Source organism: Dendrobates tinctorius, unplaced genomic scaffold (assembly GCF_039654945.1).
Source record: "Dendrobates tinctorius isolate UK_male_01 unplaced genomic scaffold, ASM3965494v1 ptg000060l, whole genome shotgun sequence".
NCBI classification, from domain to species: domain Eukaryota; kingdom Metazoa; phylum Chordata; class Amphibia; order Anura; family Dendrobatidae; genus Dendrobates; species Dendrobates tinctorius.
In genome coordinates, this window is record NW_027361728.1 from 7,152,763 (window position 1) to 7,172,846 (window position 20,084).

The 20,084-nt window shown below is 40.2% G+C and overlaps 1 protein-coding gene across 1 annotated transcript in view; it reads right to left on the bottom strand.

The window, feature by feature from the left end:
- The window catches only part of LOC141092483 (probable cation-transporting ATPase 13A4), a 198,571-nt gene that overhangs the window by 112,050 nt on the left and 66,437 nt on the right, over window positions 1–20,084 (bottom strand). The window contains exons 2-3 of the mRNA XM_073578654.1: window positions 19,743–19,916; window positions 16,326–16,460 (exon numbers count right to left, since the gene is read on the bottom strand). Coding sequence (XP_073434755.1) covers window positions 16,326–16,460; window positions 19,743–19,916 — 309 coding nt within the window. The remainder of the gene's footprint in view (window positions 1–16,325; window positions 16,461–19,742; window positions 19,917–20,084) is intronic.

A 20,084-nucleotide genomic window follows, 5' to 3' on the forward strand; every position in this document is an offset into this window, starting at 1 on the left:
GAGGGTGCAGAATAATTGTGATCAATCCTATAGATGCTATTGTGCAGGCGCCGATAGTGCCATCTTGGAGGAGGCAATTTTTTTCTTTCTCTAGAAAATGGAATCGCCAGTGCTTGTACAGTAGCATCTATCAGATTGCCGATAGCTGCAACTGCGCAGGTGCCGCTGGCGCCATTTTGGACAGATTTTTTTGGTTTTGAAGGTATTTATACCAGCAATTAAAATAATTAAATGCACATTATACATTCAGGTCACTGCGGGATCAGTGACCTGTCAGAAGCCATACAGATGAATAGCTAAGCAGAGTACCGCATGAAGACCCCCGCATAGCCTTGCCCCAGAGCATGAGCATATCATTAACTGAAAACTGAAAATAAAGATTAATAAATAACAACTACAAGACAGATGTCACAAACAAAGGTATCATTTCAATCAGTATAACGGCGCCAACCTGACACTGTCTGTAGGTTACTGTGCACAATCCTGCTGACCGGTTCCCTTTAGTCAGATTCTTCAGAATCAGAATGAACAAGTAGACAGCAACACAAGAATAAGTCCTAGTTTTAGTTTTGCTCAATTTTCCGTGAGATACTAGAGAATAAATGGATTTATTTTTCCTGTCAGTATGATTACAACGATACCAGATTAATAATATTTTTAATGTTTTGCTGTTGTCACACACTAACAATGCCTTTTTTTATTAAAAAATAGTTAATTCATCGTCATATTCTGAGAACTGTAATTTTTCTTTTTTGGCGAACAGAGCTGTATGAGGACTTATTTTTTGCACAACGAGTTGGATATTATTTTGTTATGATTTTGGGACACATCACATTTTTTATCACTTTTTATTCAGGTTTTTCAGACACTGAATGAACAAAAACTAGCAATTCACTTTTTGTTTTTATATATTTTGTGCCAGGGGCAGACACTGATATATACGGTATCTATATTTATGTATATATATATAATTGGCATGTATTGCATATCCAGTTCAAATAGTCGCTAGTGCCTGCAGGCCCTCTCCAGCTCCAATGCAGTGGCATATTTTTCAATGACGATACAGTATGTCTGTCCTTGTTTCCTTGTTTTGTGTGGTTCACCGTGAGTGATATGACAGATTGATTCTTCGGGTCATTACAATTACAGCCTTACCAGATTCAAGCTTTTTTATGATTTGCTACTTTTTCAGTCTAAAAAAATATTTGACAAAAGTGAATTTGTTTTCGCATCACCATATTCTGAGAGCTGTAACTGTTTTATTTTATTTTCTTCCAAATGGGCCATATTAGGGTTTGTTTTAAGTAGGACGGTTTGGTGTTTACATGTGTATCTTTTTTACATATGAATTTTTGATCGCTTTTTATTAAATTTTTTGAATGTCATGATGATGAAAAAGCAACATTTTTTGCCATGTCTATTTTCAATTTTTTTAAGGTGTTTGCTGTACAGAATAAATAACAAAACATTTTTACAGATTGGGTTATTCCAGAAGCGCCGATACCAATTATGAGTAATCTTTTTTGTTTTATCACAAAGTCTGTATTTTTAGTGGCAAATTGGCTTTTTGTGCATTTTTTTGTGTTTTTTTGCATATTTTATTTTATATATATATTTTATTTTACTTTTTTTTAACTTTTTCAATAAGTACCACTACTGTGGGACAAGAATATTTTTTACTCTGATCTCTGGTCTCATGCATTGCAGTAATCGTTTACTGCAGTGCCGGTGTCATACACCCTGCACGGTACTTACAGACTGTTCAGTGCAGGTGTCCTGAGCTGGAGTGACAAAACACAGGGCAAGCAATCAGGGATCCTGGAGGAGTGGTGTGGTCATGGCAAAGAGAAGTACTTCAAACATACAGGACCTTAAACATGAGACTACTGGGGGAGTGTCTGGGGGCGGAGCCAAACCCCAGAGACCTGGAGGGCTATGCACTTCTGGGAGAAGCAGGAGAAGAGACAGACAAATGAGAGTCACAACCAGAGGATGGCATAGATAACAGAAGGGGCAGACAGGATCGAAGTTAGGCAGAATGCTGAGGTCAGAACCAGATATATAACGCAGTATCAGAGGGGTCAGACAAAGTGGGTAGTCAAGAGGCAATGCAAGAGTCAAAATCCAAGCAAGCAAATACACAGTACCAAGACAGTAGACAAACTCACAACGAAGAGACGGACCAGGTCAAAACCAAACAAACAGCAAGATATCAGTCACAAGGCACAGGCACGCAAGGGGTCAACTAACTCAGCTGAGGGCAGGAATATAACCGACACCGGACCTAGGTCGATTGGCAACTAAATAGCTGCCCTCTGCCAGAGAGAGGCAGAAACAATTAACCCCTGTCAGACCAGGACCGGACAAAGACAAAACCCTGTCCTGGATCATGACAGTAGGATACTGTAATATCCACACGTTATGAAGAATTCAAGGTATTAAACTTTAGATATGTTTTATTCTTCGTCCTCCAGCACACAGCATAACAGTTGCATTCCCATGCTACCCAGAAGTGAAACTGAAACTTCCCTTCTCATCCCTCTTGTCTCCACCCCCCAAGTCTCATAAGTCTGGCTTGCTTAAAGAGACAGATCTAATTATTATACATTACATCATCCCCTTTTTTTTTTTTTAACTATAAATAACCCATATTACTGATAAATGCAACAACATGAAAACGTCCAAAGAAATCATATGTCCGTTTTGTCTTATTTGTTCAATTCCAAAACCAGAGAAACAAAAAAAAAAAACAAAACAAACAAAACTGTAGTTACACTTCTTCAATAAGCCTCGATGGAGCTCTTCCCTCTCGTGTAGGATAACGTCTGGGCTCATTGAGAGGGTTCATTATTGATGGACCAGCTACCTCTTGTTGGTCCTCTCCACCATCGGATATCAAATCTTCCACCAAAGAGAGTTCATTGTCATCATTCTGCGGTATGACTTTAAAATATGAAGAATTTCGCGTTATGGAGTGTCCATCTCGTTCAGCTGTGATCATGCTGCCTTTCCTTTTAGTAACATAATATTTTGCAGGACCATATACAAGTGAGGTCTTGTTGGTTGGTCTTTGACGTACCACCACGACATCCCCTCTTTCGATGGCACTTGACTGTGTCCTTCGCCTTCTGTCTGCATAACGTTTCATGGCTTGTTTGTTGGAGAAATCTGTGGATCTCACTGAGGAGTCACTCGGTCGGGGATGGCTGGTCACATCAGGGAGACGTATGCGCAGGGTTCTGCTGAACATTAAATGAGCTGGAGCAGCATTAGCAGTGGAGTGTGGCGTATTGCGGTAATTACGCATGAATTTGTATAATGACTGTTTCAGTGGGATGTGCTCCAGACTCGCTGCCTTGATACGTTTCCCCAGAGTGCGCATAAAACGTTCCACAATTCCATTGGCTTGCGGCCAGCAAGGTGTGATTTTCCTGTGATTGAATCCCAAGTATTCAGAAAATTGTGTAAACACATGTCCATTGAATGGAGGTCCATTGTCTGTTTTAACCACTCTTGGAATACCATATGCCGAGAAAATGTCGTCCAGCTCTGGTATGACATTATTAGCAGATGTTGAAGAGATAAATGAAATGACAGGGTATCGAGAATATTCATCAATTGTTACGAGAATGTATTGGCCATTTGGCAATGGTCCATATATATCGACTGCCACTTCCTCCCAGACAGCAGTGGGTAACAGAGACATTTGTAATGGCTCTAAGTTTGATGATGGAGTGATTAATTGACAAGTAGAACAGCGTCTAATCTTTTCTTCCACCAAGTGATCCATATTTGGGAACCACACTTTTTCTCTGAGTAACTTCTTTGTGCCAACAATTCCTAAATGACCTTCATGTGCTATCTGTATGACTAAGTTACGCAAAGTCTTAGGTACAACTAGTTTGGTACCTCGAAGAATGAGGTGTTCTTCAGTGACTGATAATTCCTCACGTACGTTTGAGAATAGTTTTAACTCTTTCAGATCAATCTCAGAATCAGGAAATTTTTCCTTTTGAATTTCATGCCACCTTCGATTTTGGATGATTTGTATTAGGGCACAGAGCGTCTTGTCTTTTGTTGTTTCATTTATAAATTGATCAAGAGAAAGTGCTTTTGGCACGGCATGATCTGTAACAAAACGTAGGTATTCTTCAATGGAGGAATGCACAGGTATATCATCATTAGTAGGATGTCTTGAAAGATAATCAGCTGGATTGCTGTATTTTCCAGGTTTGTGAACAATTTTATAGTTGTAGTCCTGTAGACGTAGGCCCCATCGTTCAATTCGTGCAGGCATTTTAGCTCTGGGATTTCCAAAAATTGTAAGAAGTGCTTGATGATCTGTGACAATGGTGAAGGGAGCTCCATAGAGAAATAAGTGAAAGTGTTCACATCCCCAGACAACTGCCAAGCTTTCTTTTTCAGGTTGAGAATATTTTCTTTCAGTGTTTGTTAAACTCTTACTTGCATAAGAAATGATGTGAGGATTTTGATTGTTATCCTTGTACTGCGCTAGAATAGCACCCAGTCCCACGGGACTGGCGTCCACAATCAGTTCAGTTCGAAGGGCTGGATCAAAATAAGCCATAGTGGTTGTCGAGCAGAGTTCATTTTTAATTGTTTCAAAAGAGGCCTGACAGTCTTGAGACCATTGAAAAATACAACTTTGTTTTGTAAGTTCCCGTAGTGGATTGCTGATTGTTGAAAAATTCGGAATATATCTAGCACAGTAACTTGCCATTCCAAGGAAAGAACGCACTTCACTGGCATCCTGTGGAATTGAGGCTGTTCTGATAGCTTCCACTTTCTTGGGGTCTGGTTGTACTCCTTTTGCCGAGAAGATGTGACCATAGAATTCTAATGAACCCTTGTCAAACTCGCACTTCTCTTTGTTTAAAGTGAGTCCAGCAGAAAGCAGACATTCGAAGATAGCATATAGAGCACGATTATGCTCAGCTTGAGTTTTACCAAAAACCAATATGTCATCACTGTAATTAAAGGCATTCGGGATGTGTTGAATGACACTCCTTATTGCATCCTGAACAATTTCTGCTGCTGAGCAGACTCCAAAAGTCAATCTTTTGTATCTTCTGAGGCCCACATGGGTGGAAAATGTGGTCAAGTATCGGGACTCTGGACTCAGTTCTAATTGATGATATCCCTTATTGAGGTTGAGCTTTGAGAAGACGGTGGCTCCATTTAATAAATGAATAATGTCATCAATCGTAGGTGAGATATGTCTTTCCCTCTGGATAGCGGTGTTGGGCAGGCGCATGTCAACACACAGTCTCACTTGATCAGGAGTCTTTGGTTTTGGAACTACCACAAGTGGAGAGACCCACGGAGTGGGACCAGTAACAGTTTCAATAACGTCCTCATCCATGAGCAATTGGAGTTCCTTTTCTACCTTCTGTCTCAGGTGAAATGAAATACGCCTGTGAGGCTGGGCTACTGGACGAACATTGTCATCCACATGAAGGTGTACTTGAGAGTCCTTTAGTTTTCCCAAACCACTAAATAGGGAGGGAAAGCTGTTCACCATAGTTTGTACATCCATATCCGCAGGGTCAGTTATGGTATGAATAATCTGGATGAGCCCTAGCTCCAAGGCAGTGTGATAGCTGAGAAGACAGCCTCCTGATCCTTGTAATGTGTGGAAAGTGGTTTTCTGCCTGTTTTCTTTATATCTAATTTCAGCATCAAATTGTCCCATTATGGCTAGAGGTGTTTTAGATCCATAAGGAAAGATTTTAGTCTGCACTTGTTGTAAGACTGGCCTTGTTTTCAATTGTTCATATGTAGTGCCATCTATGATATCCACTGAAGCTCCTGTATCTATTGTAAAGGTAATGTCAGTGTTGCAGATTGAGAGTGTAACACAGGGAGACTGTACTGAACCAGTGACAGAGGTAGTGAACACATAGTTCTCAGTCGCAGACATTTCTTCTGTGTCCTGATTTATCACTTTTACATCTGCAGATTTTGTCATAGGCAGCGGAGGCTTGTAGTGCGCTGATTTGCAAACAGCTGCAAAATGATTCCCTTTTCCACATTTACTGCAGGTTTGTCCCATAGCTGGACATTTGTTCTGGGTGTGAGGGAAATCCTGTCCACATCTATAACATTTCTTCTGTTTCTGGGCTTGTTTGCCTGGTAAATTTTTCTGTTTGAGATTATGCACATGTAATTTATCCCCATTTTCCATTACGGTAGCCTGATGATCTGCTATTTCTATAGCACGGGCCATTTTGAGCAAATCATGTAGAGAGATATCCTGCTGCAGAGCCTTACGCCTTAGGTTATTAGACGAGCAGGTGACAATTATTTGAGTTAGGATTTCATCATTTATATCTGTAAAGGCACATCCATGTGCTAACTCTTTCAGCCGTGTGACATAAGTGTCTATGGACTCTTCTGAAAGCTGCTTGGCAATCCTGAATTTATATCTTTCATATCTGATGTTCTGTTTGGGGTTGAAGTAGCCAGTGAGAGCTTTAGTGCAGTTGCTGTATGTGTCTGTTTCTGCTGCAGGTAACGTACTGTATATGTCATAGACTCCTGTGCCTGCACAATGCAGGAGCAAAGCTCTTTTTCTTTTCTCCTCCTTTATGTCCATGGCTTCTAGGAAATTCTCAAATCTGTTTAGCCATTTTCTCCAGTTATGGGAGAGATTAATGACATCAGTCATATCAAATTGTGGGAATGTGTGCAAGTAGTCAGCCATGATAGAGTCTCTCAGTGGTGCTGGCGTGTGAAGCGGCAAAATATATTCCGTACTCACAGCAGTAGGTGATTATATCCCATCCTCATCGCCAGTTGTAATATCCACACGTTATGAAGAATTCAAGGTATTAAACTTTAGATATGTTTTATTCTTCGTCCTCCAGCACACAGCATAACAGTTGCATTCCCATGCTACCCAGAAGTGAAACTGAAACTTCCCTTCTCATCCCTCTTGTCTCCACCCCCCAAGTCCCATAAGTCTGGCTTGCTTAAAGAGACAGATCTAATTATTATACATTACAGATACTTGTTAGTGTTTCACAAAACCAGCCTGTTACACTTGGTGTCTGCGAGATCTAACAGGCCACCAGATTATCTCAGGGAACCGTATCAATGATTAGCACCCGCGATTACAAATGTGGGTGGTTGATCCTGTCAAAGGGAGTCTTTTAACCCCCATCTAACCACTTAGATAGTGCTTTCAATCGAGACAGTAGTATTTAAGGGATTAATCAGCCCCAATTGGTTCCAAAACCTGGGTTGATACCGTAGACTGTCAGCTGTCATGTACAGCTGTTACCAGCAGGAATTTCACCTGTGGGGCAGCGCTATTCACTGATTCCATTGATGATTGTTTTAAAAACGGTGATGAGGGAATAAGGCCTGCTAACGACCGTTGCTTTAATGTGTATCGGCGGTCATTAAGGGGTTAAACACATATGTTTGAATAAGGTCAAAAATATTACAAAAATAACAAAAAACTGACTGGTACATCTAAGCTAGTGTGAAAAGGTGCTAACTTAGGAGCAGCTATCTTCATGTATAATATACAAAAACGTTGCACTCTATTGTGCTAAAGCATGTCAACGTGAAATACATGAAATATGAATAGCTATATGGCTTCTGAATACTAGAATAAAAAGACTCTTTGCACACAATTTGGCCAAGTTTTGTCTGCCCCTCAACCAACGTGAAGGTGGTCTCAGAAAAAACTGATGGGTCCCTATCCATATGAATACTTCTCTTAGGCTGATGTCTGAATTTCTGGGTGAATGTTGACATCTCTCTCAGCAATGCCTGCATTTATGGGTCAGTAGGAACCTGCTGTAATTAAAGTCACCACATGTTGAAGGGCGGAGTGCTCGGTTAGAGAGCTAACATGGAAATAACTGTCACATCCAAGCTAGTGTGAATAGCGTAAGAGAGGTATTCACATAGATATAGACCCATCAGTTTTTATTGAGACCACCTTGACGTTGGTCTTGATTCTTCGGGTCATTACAATTACAGCCTTACCAGATTAAAGCTTTTTTATGATTTGCTACTTTTTCAGTCTAAAAAAATATTTGACAAAAGTGAATTTGTTTTCGCATCACCATATTCTGAGAGCTGTAACTGTTTTATTTTATTTTCTTCCAAATGGGCCATATTAGGGTTTGTTTTAAGTAGGACGGTTTGGTGTTTACATTTGTATCTTTTTTACATATGAATTTTTGATCGCTTTTTATTAAATTTTTTGAATGTCATGATGATGAAAAAGCAACATTTTTTGCCATGTCTATTTTCAATTTTTTTAAGGTGTTTGCTGTACAGAATAAATAACAAAACATTTTTACAGATTTGGTTATTCCAGAAGCGCTGATACCAATTATGAGTAATCTTTTTTGTTTTATCACAAAGTCTGTATTTTTAGTGGCAAATTGGCTTTTTGTGCATTTTTTTGTGTTTTTTTGCATATTTTATTTTATATATATATATTTTATTTTACTTTTTTTTAACTTTTTCAATAAGTACCACTACTGTGGGACAAGAATATTTTTTACTCTGATCTCTGGTCTCATGCATTGCAGTAATCGTTTACTGCAGTGCCGGTGTCATGCACCCTGCACGGTACTTACAGACTGTTCAGTGCAGGTGTCCTGAGCTGGAGTGACAAAACACAGGGCAAGCAATCAGGGATCCTGGAGGAGTGGTGTGGTCATGGCAAAGAGAAGTACTTCAAACATACAGGACCTTAAACATGAGACTACTGGGGGAGTGTCTGGGGGCGGAGCCAAACCCCAGAGACCTGGAGGGCTATGCACTTCTGGGAGAAGCAGGAGAAGAGACAGACAAATGAGAGTCACAACCAGAGGATGGCATAGATAACAGAAGGGGCAGACAGGATCGAAGTTAGGCAGAATGCTGAGGTCAGAACCAGATATATAACGCAGTATCAGAGGGGTCAGACAAAGTGGGTAGTCAAGAGGCAATGCAAGAGTCAAAATCCAAGCAAGCAAATACACAGTACCAAGACAGTAGACAAACTCACAACGAAGAGACGGACCAGGTCAAAACCAAACAAACAGCAAGATATCAGTCACAAGGCACAGGCACGCAAGGGGTCAACTAACCCAGCTGAGGGCAGGAATATAACCGACACCGGACCTAGGTCGATTGGCAACTAAATAGCCGCCCTCTGCCAGAGAGAGGCAGAAACAATTAACCCCTGTCAGACCAGGACGGGACAAAGACAAAACCCTGTCCTGGATCATGACAGTAGGATACTGTAATATCCACACGTTATGAAGAATTCAAGGTATTAAACTTTAGATATGTTTTATTCTTCGTCCTCCAGCACACAGCATAACAGTTGCATTCCCATGCTACCCAGAAGTGAAACTGAAACTTCCCTTCTCATCCCTCTTGTCTCCACCCCCCAAGTCCCATAAGTCTGGCTTGCTTAAAGAGACAGATCTAATTATTATACATTACAGATACTTGTTAGTGTTTCACAAAACCAGCCTGTTACACTTGGTGTCTGCGAGATCTAACAGGCCACCAGATTATCTCAGGGAACCGTATCAATGATTAGCACCCGCGATTACAAATGTGGGTGGTTGATCCTGTCAAAGGGAGTCTTTTAACCCCCATCTAACCACTTAGATAGTGCTTTCAATCGAGACAGTAGTATTTAAGGGATTAATCAGCCCCAATTGGTTCCAAAACCTGGGTTGATACCGTAGACTGTCAGCTGTCATGTACAGCTGTTACCAGCAGGAATTTCACCTGTGGGGCAGCGCTATTCACTGATTCCATTGATGATTGTTTTAAAAACGGTGATGAGGGAATAAGGCCTGCTAACGACCGTTGCTTTAATGTGTATCGGCGGTCATTAAGGGGTTAAACACATATGTTTGAATAAGGTCAAAAATATTACAAAAATAACAAAAAACTGACTGGTACATCTAAGCTAGTGTGAAAAGGTGCTAACTTAGGAGCAGCTATCTTCATGTATAATATACAAAAACGTTGCACTCTATTGTGCTAAAGCATGTCAACGTGAAATACATGAAATATGAATAGCTATATGGCTTCTGAATACTAGAATAAAAAGACTCTTTGCACACAATTTGGCCAAGTTTTGTCTGCCCCTCAACCAACGTGAAGGTGGTCTCAGAAAAAACTGATGGGTCCCTATCCATATGAATACTTCTCTTAGGCTGATGTCTGAATTTCTGGGTGAATGTTGACATCTCTCTCAGCAATGCCTGCATTTATGGGTCAGTAGGAACCTGCTGTAATTAAAGTCACCACATGTTGAAGGGCGGAGTGCTCGGTTAGAGAGCTAACATGGAAATAACTGTCACATCCAAGCTAGTGTGAATAGCGTAAGAGAGGTATTCACATAGATATAGACCCATCAGTTTTTATTGAGACCACCTTGACGTTGGTCTTGATTCTTCGGGTCATTACAATTACAGCCTTACCAGATTAAAGCTTTTTTATGATTTGCTACTTTTTCAGTCTAAAAAAATATTTGACAAAAGTGAATTTGTTTTCGCATCACCATATTCTGAGAGCTGTAACTGTTTTATTTTATTTTCTTCCAAATGGGCCATATTAGGGTTTGTTTTAAGTAGGACGGTTTGGTGTTTACATTTGTATCTTTTTTACATATGAATTTTTGATCGCTTTTTATTAAATTTTTTGAATGTCATGATGATGAAAAAGCAACATTTTTTGCCATGTCTATTTTCAATTTTTTTAAGGTGTTTGCTGTACAGAATAAATAACAAAACATTTTTACAGATTTGGTTATTCCAGAAGCGCTGATACCAATTATGAGTAATCTTTTTTGTTTTATCACAAAGTCTGTATTTTTAGTGGCAAATTGGCTTTTTGTGCATTTTTTTGTGTTTTTTTGCATATTTTATTTTATATATATATATTTTATTTTACTTTTTTTTAACTTTTTCAATAAGTACCACTACTGTGGGACAAGAATATTTTTTACTCTGATCTCTGGTCTCATGCATTGCAGTAATCGTTTACTGCAGTGCCGGTGTCATGCACCCTGCACGGTACTTACAGACTGTTCAGTGCAGGTGTCCTGAGCTGGAGTGACAAAACACAGGGCAAGCAATCAGGGATCCTGGAGGAGTGGTGTGGTCATGGCAAAGAGAAGTACTTCAAACATACAGGACCTTAAACATGAGACTACTGGGGGAGTGTCTGGGGGCGGAGCCAAACCCCAGAGACCTGGAGGGCTATGCACTTCTGGGAGAAGCAGGAGAAGAGACAGACAAATGAGAGTCACAACCAGAGGATGGCATAGATAACAGAAGGGGCAGACAGGATCGAAGTTAGGCAGAATGCTGAGGTCAGAACCAGATATATAACGCAGTATCAGAGGGGTCAGACAAAGTGGGTAGTCAAGAGGCAATGCAAGAGTCAAAATCCAAGCAAGCAAATACACAGTACCAAGACAGTAGACAAACTCACAACGAAGAGACGGACCAGGTCAAAACCAAACAAACAGCAAGATATCAGTCACAAGGCACAGGCACGCAAGGGGTCAACTAACCCAGCTGAGGGCAGGAATATAACCGACACCGGACCTAGGTCGATTGGCAACTAAATAGCCGCCCTCTGCCAGAGAGAGGCAGAAACAATTAACCCCTGTCAGACCAGGACGGGACAAAGACAAAACCCTGTCCTGGATCATGACAGTAGGATACTGTAATATCCACACGTTATGAAGAATTCAAGGTATTAAACTTTAGATATGTTTTATTCTTCGTCCTCCAGCACACAGCATAACAGTTGCATTCCCATGCTACCCAGAAGTGAAACTGAAACTTCCCTTCTCATCCCTCTTGTCTCCACCCCCCAAGTCCCATAAGTCTGGCTTGCTTAAAGAGACAGATCTAATTATTATACATTACAGATACTTGTTAGTGTTTCACAAAACCAGCCTGTTACACTTGGTGTCTGCGAGATCTAACAGGCCACCAGATTATCTCAGGGAACCGTATCAATGATTAGCACCCGCGATTACAAATGTGGGTGGTTGATCCTGTCAAAGGGAGTCTTTTAACCCCCATCTAACCACTTAGATAGTGCTTTCAATCGAGACAGTAGTATTTAAGGGATTAATCAGCCCCAATTGGTTCCAAAACCTGGGTTGATACCGTAGACTGTCAGCTGTCATGTACAGCTGTTACCAGCAGGAATTTCACCTGTGGGGCAGCGCTATTCACTGATTCCATTGATGATTGTTTTAAAAACGGTGATGAGGGAATAAGGCCTGCTAACGACCGTTGCTTTAATGTGTATCGGCGGTCATTAAGGGGTTAAACACATATGTTTGAATAAGGTCAAAAATATTACAAAAATAACAAAAAACTGACTGGTACATCTAAGCTAGTGTGAAAAGGTGCTAACTTAGGAGCAGCTATCTTCATGTATAATATACAAAAACGTTGCACTCTATTGTGCTAAAGCATGTCAACGTGAAATACATGAAATATGAATAGCTATATGGCTTCTGAATACTAGAATAAAAAGACTCTTTGCACACAATTTGGCCAAGTTTTGTCTGCCCCTCAACCAACGTGAAGGTGGTCTCAGAAAAAACTGATGGGTCCCTATCCATATGAATACTTCTCTTAGGCTGATGTCTGAATTTCTGGGTGAATGTTGACATCTCTCTCAGCAATGCCTGCATTTATGGGTCAGTAGGAACCTGCTGTAATTAAAGTCACCACATGTTGAAGGGCGGAGTGCTCGGTTAGAGAGCTAACATGGAAATAACTGTCACATCCAAGCTAGTGTGAATAGCGTAAGAGAGGTATTCACATAGATATAGACCCATCAGTTTTTATTGAGACCACCTTGACGTTGGTCTTGATTCTTCGGGTCATTACAATTACAGCCTTACCAGATTAAAGCTTTTTTATGATTTGCTACTTTTTCAGTCTAAAAAAATATTTGACAAAAGTGAATTTGTTTTCGCATCACCATATTCTGAGAGCTGTAACTGTTTTATTTTATTTTCTTCCAAATGGGCCATATTAGGGTTTGTTTTAAGTAGGACGGTTTGGTGTTTACATTTGTATCTTTTTTACATATGAATTTTTGATCGCTTTTTATTAAATTTTTTGAATGTCATGATGATGAAAAAGCAACATTTTTTGCCATGTCTATTTTCAATTTTTTTAAGGTGTTTGCTGTACAGAATAAATAACAAAACATTTTTACAGATTTGGTTATTCCAGAAGCGCTGATACCAATTATGAGTAATCTTTTTTGTTTTATCACAAAGTCTGTATTTTTAGTGGCAAATTGGCTTTTTGTGCATTTTTTTGTGTTTTTTTGCATATTTTATTTTATATATATATATTTTATTTTACTTTTTTTTAACTTTTTCAATAAGTACCACTACTGTGGGACAAGAATATTTTTTACTCTGATCTCTGGTCTCATGCATTGCAGTAATCGTTTACTGCAGTGCCGGTGTCATGCACCCTGCACGGTACTTACAGACTGTTCAGTGCAGGTGTCCTGAGCTGGAGTGACAAAACACAGGGCAAGCAATCAGGGATCCTGGAGGAGTGGTGTGGTCATGGCAAAGAGAAGTACTTCAAACATACAGGACCTTAAACATGAGACTACTGGGGGAGTGTCTGGGGGCGGAGCCAAACCCCAGAGACCTGGAGGGCTATGCACTTCTGGGAGAAGCAGGAGAAGAGACAGACAAATGAGAGTCACAACCAGAGGATGGCATAGATAACAGAAGGGGCAGACAGGATCGAAGTTAGGCAGAATGCTGAGGTCAGAACCAGATATATAACGCAGTATCAGAGGGGTCAGACAAAGTGGGTAGTCAAGAGGCAATGCAAGAGTCAAAATCCAAGCAAGCAAATACACAGTACCAAGACAGTAGACAAACTCACAACGAAGAGACGGACCAGGTCAAAACCAAACAAACAGCAAGATATCAGTCACAAGGCACAGGCACGCAAGGGGTCAACTAACCCAGCTGAGGGCAGGAATATAACCGACACCGGACCTAGGTCGATTGGCAACTAAATAGCCGCCCTCTGCCAGAGAGAGGCAGAAACAATTAACCCCTGTCAGACCAGGACGGGACAAAGACAAAACCCTGTCCTGGATCATGACAGTAGGATACTGTAATATCCACACGTTATGAAGAATTCAAGGTATTAAACTTTAGATATGTTTTATTCTTCGTCCTCCAGCACACAGCATAACAGTTGCATTCCCATGCTACCCAGAAGTGAAACTGAAACTTCCCTTCTCATCCCTCTTGTCTCCACCCCCCAAGTCCCATAAGTCTGGCTTGCTTAAAGAGACAGATCTAATTATTATACATTACAGATACTTGTTAGTGTTTCACAAAACCAGCCTGTTACACTTGGTGTCTGCGAGATCTAACAGGCCACCAGATTATCTCAGGGAACCGTATCAATGATTAGCACCCGCGATTACAAATGTGGGTGGTTGATCCTGTCAAAGGGAGTCTTTTAACCCCCATCTAACCACTTAGATAGTGCTTTCAATCGAGACAGTAGTATTTAAGGGATTAATCAGCCCCAATTGGTTCCAAAACCTGGGTTGATACCGTAGACTGTCAGCTGTCATGTACAGCTGTTACCAGCAGGAATTTCACCTGTGGGGCAGCGCTATTCACTAATTCCATTGATGATTGTTTTAAAAACGGTGATGAGGGAATAAGGCCTGCTAACGACCGTTGCTTTAATGTGTATCGGCGGTCATTAAGGGGTTAAACACATATGTTTGAATAAGGTCAAAAATATTACAAAAATAACAAAAAACTGACTGGTACATCTAAGCTAGTGTGAAAAGGTGCTAACTTAGGAGCAGCTATCTTCATGTATAATATACAAAAACGTTGCACTCTATTGTGCTAAAGCATGTCAACGTGAAATACATGAAATATGAATAGCTATATGGCTTCTGAATACTAGAATAAAAAGACTCTTTGCACACAATTTGGCCAAGTTTTGTCTGCCCCTCAACCAACGTGAAGGTGGTCTCAGAAAAAACTGATGGGTCCCTATCCATATGAATACTTCTCTTAGGCTGATGTCTGAATTTCTGGGTGAATGTTGACATCTCTCTCAGCAATGCCTGCATTTATGGGTCAGTAGGAACCTGCTGTAATTAAAGTCACCACATGTTGAAGGGCGGAGTGCTCGGTTAGAGAGCTAACATGGAAATAACTGTCACATCCAAGCTAGTGTGAATAGCGTAAGAGAGGTATTCACATAGATATAGACCCATCAGTTTTTATTGAGACCACCTTGACGTTGGTTAATGGGCAGACATAACCTTGCCAACTTGTGCACAAAGAGTCTCATTTTTTCCCTAGTATTCAGAAACTGTATAGCTATTCATATTTCATATATATTTCACATTGACATGCTTTAGCACGATAGAGTGCAACTTTTTTGTATATTATACATGGAGATAGTTGCTCCTAATTTAGTACCTATTCCCTCTAGCTTGGATGTGCCAGTCAGTTTTTTGTTATTTTTATGTTAGCTCTCTGACCGAGCACTCCGCCCTTCAACATTTAGTGATTTTAATTATAGCAGGTTCCTACCTACCCATAAATGCAGGCGTTGCTGAGAGAGGTGTCCACATTCACCCAGGAATTCAAACATCAGCTTAAGGCCGGGATCACACATCTTAATACCCAGCACTGCCGCCGGCACTCGGGAGCGGAGCGTGCAACTGAATAGAAATACATGCAGCCACACGTTCCGCTCCCGAGTGCTGGCGGCAGTGCCAGGTATTAAGAAGCAAATCCGAGTTTCTCGCATGTGTGATCCCGTCCTTAGAGCGGTATTCACATGGATAGGGACCCATCATTTTTTTCTGAGAGCACCGTCACATTGGTTGATAGTCAGACATAACTTGGCCAAATTGTGTGCAAAGCGTCTCATTTTTTCCTAGTATTCAGAAGCCGTATAGCTATTCATATTTCATATATTTAACATTGACATGCTTTAGCATGATAGTGCACCTTTTCTGTACAATAAAAAATATTACAGAGGCCCATGCATCTGGCCAACATGCAGGTGGGAGAGAAGCAGGTCAAACATTTCCAATGATGGCCATAGAACTCTACAGTAGTTACGCTTTTATGTTTGAACGGCACATTCATAATTTCTAACAATATTTACTTACTGCTCAATCAAATGCAAAATTGTTCATGGTAAATATCTAGTGAGAATAATCTAGAGTGTTTTCAATTTTGTACAGATAATATTATGATTAATTGAAAAACAAACCTTGCATTCTGGCATGATCAAAGCTTTGTTGATTAGAGATTTCCCATCAGAGGTCAACTCTTCTGATCCTTTATCTGTCATTTTTAAAGGTTTTACCCAAAATACTTTTTTCTTGACATATTTTTTAAAATCATCCTAAAAGGAAGACAATTTTGGTGAAGTCAGAAAATATCGGTTAAAGGGTATTGAAATATAAATAAAATATATATATGTGGTAAATATATTTTTATATCCATTCCTCATGCCTTACAAGAGCTCAGACTTTTTGTTATTTAATAGATTTCATCGCTCGCTCTCGGAGAAAATTTATGATATTTATGGTAATATGATAGCACAGATGTGATTAGGACATTAGAATACAAATCTCTGATATCTATACCGACACTGGTATCAGATTCCTGTTTCAATCAGCAAATATAAAGTCGCCAGCTGTCTGAATTTGCTAAGATTTCTTTTCATGTAATCAAGACAAATTCTGGGTTGTGCAGGGCGAAAAATAAAAAGAACTTATGTAAACATGAACCCAAAGTTGGCTGCGCAAAAAAGTTTTGGTTGCGCCTTGTTGGAACAAGTGTTGTTTCTGGGCAGGACTTAAGCATTCCTCTTCTGCAAACTGTTATATTTGCAAAGGGCTCCATACTCAATAGGCAGTGGTAGGCTGGCGAACAATCATTCATTCATCTGTGAGAGATACAGTCATTCAAAAGTATTAAAAAAAAAAGGATCTCAGACTACGTTGGCCAGGTTGGATTTTTTGACCAAAAATACAACCAGTGTTTACGATCAGCTGAAAAAATCCAAGATGCCTGATAGATTTTTGAAATGATAATGAATGTTTGTTGCTCAGCCATAGACTAAATAAGTGATGGGGAAACTCAGTCTATAAAACAGTCCTCAATGAGCTTGTATCTGTCCCCGGGCAGATTTTCGAGGACCGCACTGCTTGGGCCTGCAGCTGTATTTTAACGGCCTCCAGCTCATTAATTTCTTCTTGCTCAGTTAGAATGCTCAATCATTCTGTAAAACTGAACACTGAGTCAGGTGCAATGAACATCAGTGTTAGCGTCAGGACGTATTTTTATTCGGCCCACGAAGAATGGTTGAAATATCCAACTGACCCTTGGCAGACAAAAGATTTCCCAACCTGGTCTAAATGAACACTTGCTCATTTCATCTTGGTAGCTGAAATCCGTTCATTATGGGTGAAATCGGCCATTTTGTCTCAATAAAAGCTGATATGTATGGGGGCTTTAGCTTTGTGATTAAAAATTTTTACATACACAAGGAATTTAGACAGGAAGTGTATTGAAAATAGGTAAGAAATGACTTTTGAGAATTTCATATTTTAGTTTTCTACAATTAATGAACAACCATGTGTAGTGTACATGCATTTTTGATCATTCTTTTTTTTTTTAAACTTGAATCGCTAAATCCTTTTATACACAATAGTACTAAAGTAGCCAGCAGTGTTAGGATTGGTCAACTTTCTAATATGTATGGGAGCCTCCTAACTTTCTTCCAGGAGATGATGATGATGATGATGATGATGATGATGATGGAGGATAAAAGGAATCAACCTGTTGAATTTCCAAAATCTGATCCTTTTGTTCACCCTTGAGATGAACATCTGCAAGGGGAGTCTGTCAACAATTCTCTCAAAGAGAACACAGGAATACAAACACTGTGTATGTGAGAGTGAGAACAGATAATTGTTTAACCAACACTTATCTATCATGTGATAATGCTCCCTAGAGGGGGTGAACACTTTTAAGGACTTGATCAATCCATCACGAAAAGTCCACAATTAGACCGGCTTCACATTTGCTGATGGCAGAGCAGCGGAGGGCTGCAGACTTCCTTTGTGAAGTTCTGCCCACTGCCTCACCACCTCCGTTCAGCTCCACCTACGTCTGCATGCGACCTGTGTACCTATCTTTAACATTGGGTATGCAGGCCATGCGTATGTATGCGGATGTGTCGTTTTTACGATGCGGCAACCTGCGTCAAACGCAACATGTTGCTATTTGTTGCGATCGCTGCATCGTCAAAGCGACGCATGTGGAGGCATCCACATACATCTGCATGGCCTGCGTACACAATGTTAAAGATAAGTATGCAGGCCACATGCAGACATAGGCGGAGTTGAACGAAGGAGGTGCGGTAGTGGGCTGAGCTTCACGGAGGAAGTCCGCAGTCCTCCGCAGCTCTGCCATCGTCAAATCTGAACCTAGCCTTACGAAGAGTGACACAGCAAATCCAGTGAAATGAAGTTTTTGTTAAAGCCTGCAACGTTTCATGGTGCAAGGGTTAATAGAATCTACTGAAGCTCTCCACATGCAGTATGTGTATAACTAAAGTCAAGTGCAGTGTTTGCTTGTTACTGTGGATTTGGCCTGGCCTACTGATGCAAAGGAAGACGCACTAATGCATACTAATGGAAGATTTAGGATATGCGCTAGGTGACTTATGTAGCTTGGTGGTCAGGTGATTTCCACAACTAGAATTGAAGCCATGTCCAGAGCAGTTTGAGAGCCCAAGGTACAGGCATGCTCCAAGAGTGAGGACCCTGGGGTGCTTAACTCACTGAGTGTGATGCCCCACTTGAATTATTACCATTTGCACTTTCGTTCTTTGATACACACATCCTTTTTCAAGCCTTTTGGCTAAAATGAGGAATTTTTAAATTTCCCGCTTGAAGGTACAGTCACATTTTAACTGTAAAACTGTTTTAAACCTTGTCAAAAGGACTTTTTAGGGTAAGGTTCCACTATGAGTTCCCTCATGATTTGCATAAGAGGGAAATGTGTAGCCATCAGGCTCTGCTTCACCCTTGAAACCCCTGGCTCTCCTCCAGAAAGAGTCAGTTTAGATTGAGCTCCTAGTTTCACTAGTGTGGTTAGAGCAAATGGATGCTGGGAGCACCCTTACTTCTGCAATGGAAGTTCACTGATCCCTTATTCTTATTTGGGGGCCTTTCTTTTTAGGCAGTGGACTGTGATAAAATACATTCTTTTTTTGTGGCCCTAAACAATATTTGAAGCAATCTTGGGTTTTTAAGGAAAAAAATAACCCTGAAACAGCTGTCTATGGATAGGTAAGTGCATGTGTTTAAAGGACCTACCTTACTTACAATATCAGATATTGATGTATAGAGTAGTTTTCTCCAAAGGATAGCATTAGTGAGCTAGATTTATTCTATTTAGATGTGAACTAATTTACCAGGAAGTCTTGCCTGGCCTATGACAACTTGTCACAAGAAGAAACTGTATGCAGTAGACCTCAGGTTGTGTTATCAACAAAGGACAAAACAATTGGAAAACAAGTTTCATTGTTGGTATAAAGTCAACAAACAACAGTATTCAAATAAGTGCACAGTGTCATTGTCCAAGAAACATAAGAAAAAGCATGAATACACACCGTGGTTCTCAGTAAAATAACAGTAGCTTTCTCAAGGGCACACGGAGCACATTGACACCAGACGTCCCATTCAGGCTTCCAATAAAATAGGAGTAGAAGAAACCCTAGCGAAAAAATGTACCCAATAATGCACAGTGCTTGTCTCCACATCAGTGTTCTGTATCCAAACAGCTCCTGGGGAATTAAAGACACAATAGGACTGAATGACAATAAGTTTCACCGAATATCTTCTTGTTTTAGCAAAACTCTGAATATAAGGCACTTTTTTAATCTCAAACTTCTATGGCAAAAGTTTTTTCTAGCTGTTATTTGTACATATCTATATGAACACTACTAAGAGAT